Source organism: Mastomys coucha, unplaced genomic scaffold (genome assembly GCF_008632895.1).
Source record: "Mastomys coucha isolate ucsf_1 unplaced genomic scaffold, UCSF_Mcou_1 pScaffold5, whole genome shotgun sequence".
Classification (NCBI taxonomy): Eukaryota; Metazoa; Chordata; class Mammalia; order Rodentia; family Muridae; genus Mastomys; species Mastomys coucha.
Window position 1 is genome coordinate 112,971,671 of NW_022196911.1, and position 4,671 is coordinate 112,976,341.

At 51.2% G+C, this 4,671-nt stretch overlaps 1 protein-coding gene across 3 annotated transcripts in view; it reads right to left on the reverse strand.

Moving 5' to 3' along the window:
* Ube2o (ubiquitin conjugating enzyme E2 O) overlaps positions 1-4,671 on the reverse strand; it is a 49,569-nt gene that overhangs the window by 10,795 nt on the left and 34,103 nt on the right. For all 3 annotated transcript variants that reach the window (XM_031351194.1, XM_031351193.1, XM_031351195.1), the window contains exons 2-5: positions 3,203-3,262; positions 2,938-3,048; positions 997-1,094; positions 540-603 (exon numbers count right to left, since the gene is read on the reverse strand). In XM_031351194.1, coding sequence (XP_031207054.1) covers positions 540-603; positions 997-1,094; positions 2,938-3,048; positions 3,203-3,262 — 333 coding nt within the window. The remainder of the gene's footprint in view (positions 1-539; positions 604-996; positions 1,095-2,937; positions 3,049-3,202; positions 3,263-4,671) is intronic.

Sequence of the window (4,671 nt, forward strand, 5' to 3'; positions counted from 1 at the left end):
ACCCGTGTAATCACACACCCTAGTACACCCGTGTAATCACACACCCTAGTACACCCGTGTAATCACACCCTAGTACAAAAGACCTCCGTGTGTTACTACTGTGCTGCTACATCTACTAGACAACGTGACTCTGTACCCAATGGGTGAGAGAGACAAGGTACAGCATGGGGGCACACCAGCAACCCTAGCACTCAGGAGGCTGGCCCAAGCTACAGATTCAGGGGCGCTGGCTGCTCCTGCAGAGGAACCAGCATGAGGGGATCTAACCTTGTTTTGTTTCCCTAGGTTCCTATGAACACGCGCTGCACATTCTCCTTTTCTCGGATTTTCTCATAAAATCTTACACCCTACCTTCAGTCAACCAACCATGTAAGACTACTAACAAATAAAATGCTAATGTCTTCTGCCCCTGCCCAAGCCTCGAGCTGCTCTGGTGCCCTCTCCCCTTGCCTCACAGTCTTGCCTAGCCTCCAACCGTCCTCATGCCTAAGCAGCTGAGGAACAGACGGGGTGACCCCCTCCTGGCAGAGCATATGTACCGAGTCGCTGACATGAGGGCAGACATCGTAGAGCTTGGCACCATCTTCTGTGTTCATGGAGCACCTGAAACAGTAGACAGAGGCTTGGTCTCCACCAGGGCACAGTAAGCACCAAACACCAGGGATCACAGGCACCAAGACTAAAACACACCATTCACCTTCCACCTACAGCTCAGCCTCTGCCATAGGACAGGAGCCCCAGCTCGACGTAAGTGCCTGCCATTATTAATACATGCACAACAGAGCACTGGCCCTCAGAGACACCTAAATGAAACATTTTACCAAGCTCAGATAGCCCAAAACCTAAGCTATAGCAGGAGAGACACAAGAGTTACCACTGGGCTACAGATGCTGAGTGCCAGCATCATCCATTACTATCCTGGACCACACCCGACCTCACAGACCAGGAAACTCTCTTGTGTTTTGCACAGGGAACTGTTCCTAAGCTGACACCTACCTGGCGCCATTAGATAACTTGAGGATGATCTGGTTCTTCAAGTCATAGACCTTCCCCAGCCAGCAGTCATAGGCGATATAGTCTCCATACATGAAGGGCTGCAGACCAAGGACACAGAGCAGTGGGCAAGGGGAGACGCCTCAGAGCCTGGGCTCTTCTTCACCCCATTAGGATGTAAGGTTCTAAACAATTTATTTGCACTGTATCCTTTTCCACTGAGCTGGCAGCAGTAGCCTGTGGGCTGCCTAGTGGGTGGGAGTGTCCTGCAGCGGCAGAGGACAGCGCTGGGAGACTGACATGGCTGGAGATGGCTTGTGGGATAGGTAAAGACCATGAATAAAAGTCAATCCACTGGGAGCACCGAGCGCACTGTTGAAAAGCATTCAGCAAGCTGGGCAGTGGTGGCGCACATCTTTAATCCCAGCACTTGGGAGGCAGAGGCAGGCGGATTTCTGAGTTCAAGGCCAGCCTGGTCTACAGAGTGAGTTCCAGGACAGCCAGGGCTACAGAGAAACCCTGTCTCAAAAAACCAAAAAAAAAAAAAAGAAAAAAAGAAAAAAGAAAAGCGTTCAGCAAACAGAAGGCATCCGAAAGGAGCTTCCTTATTGGGACAACTGAAGCAAAAAATGTGAGGTGAGTACTGAGTATATGAGAGTACTGAGCAGTACTCAAATAAGACAGAACTCCCGAGTGCGCCTCATAGAAAAATGAATAAGCAAAGAAACAGCTCTTCCACACACAAGAAGGACAACCAATAGAAACGAGGGAACAGTGACTTAAGGAAGCTACCACCTGCGACTGTCAGAGCCGTGGCAATGTTCCCAAGACTAAGGCTTGCAGATGACGGTCTGACGTGGAAGCTCATGATGTGTGGAATATAATTACTTACTGGGAGTAAAGGATGATTTTACGGTGGAGAGGGCTGTGAAGACCACTATGACCCGAGTGCAGAGCGAGCATCCCCAGCGGCAGAGCACCACTGGACATAGAAAAGCCCAGACACAGCTGCACAGCAGAGCACGTTGGGAGTGAGTCTGTCCATGAGACAACATTGGGCATGAGCTTTTGCAGCATCACTGTCCAGGGTGTGGAAGGACATCCCAGATGGGAAAGAAAAAGAAGGACTGGCAGGTAAATGCCAGGTGTGTTCCTAGATGAGCTCAGGGCCCAGGGGGAAAGGACAGCCAACAGCCTGAGGCTCAGGAGTACGGTCACCACTTACTCCCCCATCTATAGGCTGTATCCAAACTCTGGGAAGCACAAAGTGTAGTGAGCAGGGTGTATGGTTCAGAAGATGAAGATGGCTGGGGCCACAGGGAAGGTAGCTGCACACACTGGAGAGTGGGCACACAGACTTAGCACTTCTGGGTAAGTTTAAAGTCCTTTACAAAAGAATTTATTAAAAAGAAATCTGTTTGCTTATGTATGTGTATGAGTACTATGTTGCATGTGTATATATGAGCCATGTGTGTGCCTGGTGTTCTCAGAGGTCAAAGGGCAGAGCTGGATTCTCTGGATCTGTTTCTTTAGCAAGAACAAGTATTCTTGCCTGTTGGACCACCTCTCCAGCCTCTTTGTTGCTTTAAAAGTTAACTGTTGGATGGAGATGGAGAGATAGCTCAGCAGTTAAGAGCCCTGCCTGTTCTTGCAGGGAACCTGGGTTCTTCCATTCCCAGCACCCACACAGCAGCTCTGTTATTTCAGTTCCAGGGGATCCAACTCCCTCTTCTGGTATCAGACATGCAAGACTATGTTCATGTAAAATACACACATACAACAAACATACAAACGAGTGTCTGTGGTAGGTGAGAAACGAGCGAGCACATCTGACATGATCTGTGCAGAAGCTCTGTTCTCATGTCTAGTAGCTCACAGGCAAGGGCAACACTTGGTAGGAGCAGCAGCACAGAGGCCATACAGCCAAGATGAGAGGCCACTCACCCAGATGTGCTGGAGGTCCTTGCTGTTGACAGGGTAGATGATGCAGTTGGTGCCAATGAGCTTGACGGCACAGTCAATGTTGACATCTATCACTGTGCCACACTGACTGTCCTAGAGGAGGAAGGAAACATCCCACAAGGTTGCCATAGGAGATCCCACCAAGACACCCCCTATCTCCACTCCTCCAACCAAGCAGATCTCTTCCAAATAGGAGTGGGAGCACACAGGCTCAAGAGCCAGGATGGGATGGGGATAAGGGACTCACAGTTGAGCGCATGTGTCGAACCACATCCCGGGGCACCACAGAGCGGTCCTCTAGTTTCAGCTGTAAACAGAAGAAAACATGGAATGAGGCCCGGAAACAGACATCTGAGGCAGAATGCATTCCACCCAGGTACATCCTACCAAAGGCAAAGGATCGTTTTATCTGTACCTCTCCCCCTCAACATATACACTAGAGATAGTCTTGTGCACTGGGAAGCATAGCTATACCACACAAGGTTTAGCTCATCTTACAAAAGCAAACATCTTGATGAGTTAAATCCTTCTCTTGACACTGGGCAGTGGCCAGTCACCCTGAAGTCAGCAGTCACTGGACACCACCCTTCTAATCTGGGTTATCCTGCCTGCCCAGCTGTGGCCTGCTCCTTATCTATGGCACTGCAGAGCCCGTCCTGACCCAAGTGAACCCCAGAACTGCCACCTACTGCTGCTGGGCGGCGGCCTCTGTGGCCCAGCAGAGCAGCCTCTCTGCCAGACTGCTTTGTCTTCTCTGTGCAGCCTAAGTGGCCGCTGCATCTCCCCTGTGCACACACCAGGGAGAGCTGTCTCTCCAGTTCCACCCAACTCTCGCTAACCTTAGCCAAGGCCTCTCTCCTGTGAAAGGCGACTGCCAGAGGAGCAGGACAGAATCGCTCAAAAGAGGTGCAAAGTCACTGAAGCTTTGTAAGGACAACTCAAACAAGCTCTAGGTAGGCTGTGACCTAAAGGGGGGCACCGAAGCACATCGCCAAGCAGGAAGCATAATTGCCACAGGGCCCCAGGACCTGTTCCACACGACAACATTGTGACTGGTATCAGCCTGCTGCTTCCATGTACACACAGTACCTCAGCAGCCAACACTGGGACCTGTGACAGGACTGAAGCCACAAAGAAAGCATTGGCGCACGAGTGCATGCACACGCACACACAGCCACTACATCATCTACGGCTGCCTGACTCCCCGTCCATAGGGACACAGGCTGAGGTCCTGAAAGGCTGGCTTCAGGCACTGAAGGGAATGCGGAGAGGCCAGCACCTCTTCTAACTGTGAAGACACACTGTGTGCCTGCCCCAGCCTCAGCTTCACCTCAACTGCCTTCTTAGCTTAGACGTCAAAGCATCACCAGTTAGAGGCCTAAGTCATCCCAGAAAGCAGAAGGTGCATGTGGGACAGAAATTCAAGGGTCCTTGAGGAGTGCCTTGAGCTGCGGCTGCAGATCATCCTGCTGGCCTTTGTCAGGTGCAGGAGAGGAGGGGAGGATCCACATGTACAGGCCTTGATCGGAACAACCTCATAGAGGACATGTGCAATGGAGGCCCTAGCTCTATGGCTGAACCAGGAGACTCTGTGTCAGGAGGGATCCTAGACAAGTGTGACCAGAAGATTCTGTGTCAGGAGGGATCCTAGAGAAGCGTGACCAGGAGACTCTGTGTCAGGAGGGATCCTAGACAAGTGTGACCAGGAGACTCAGT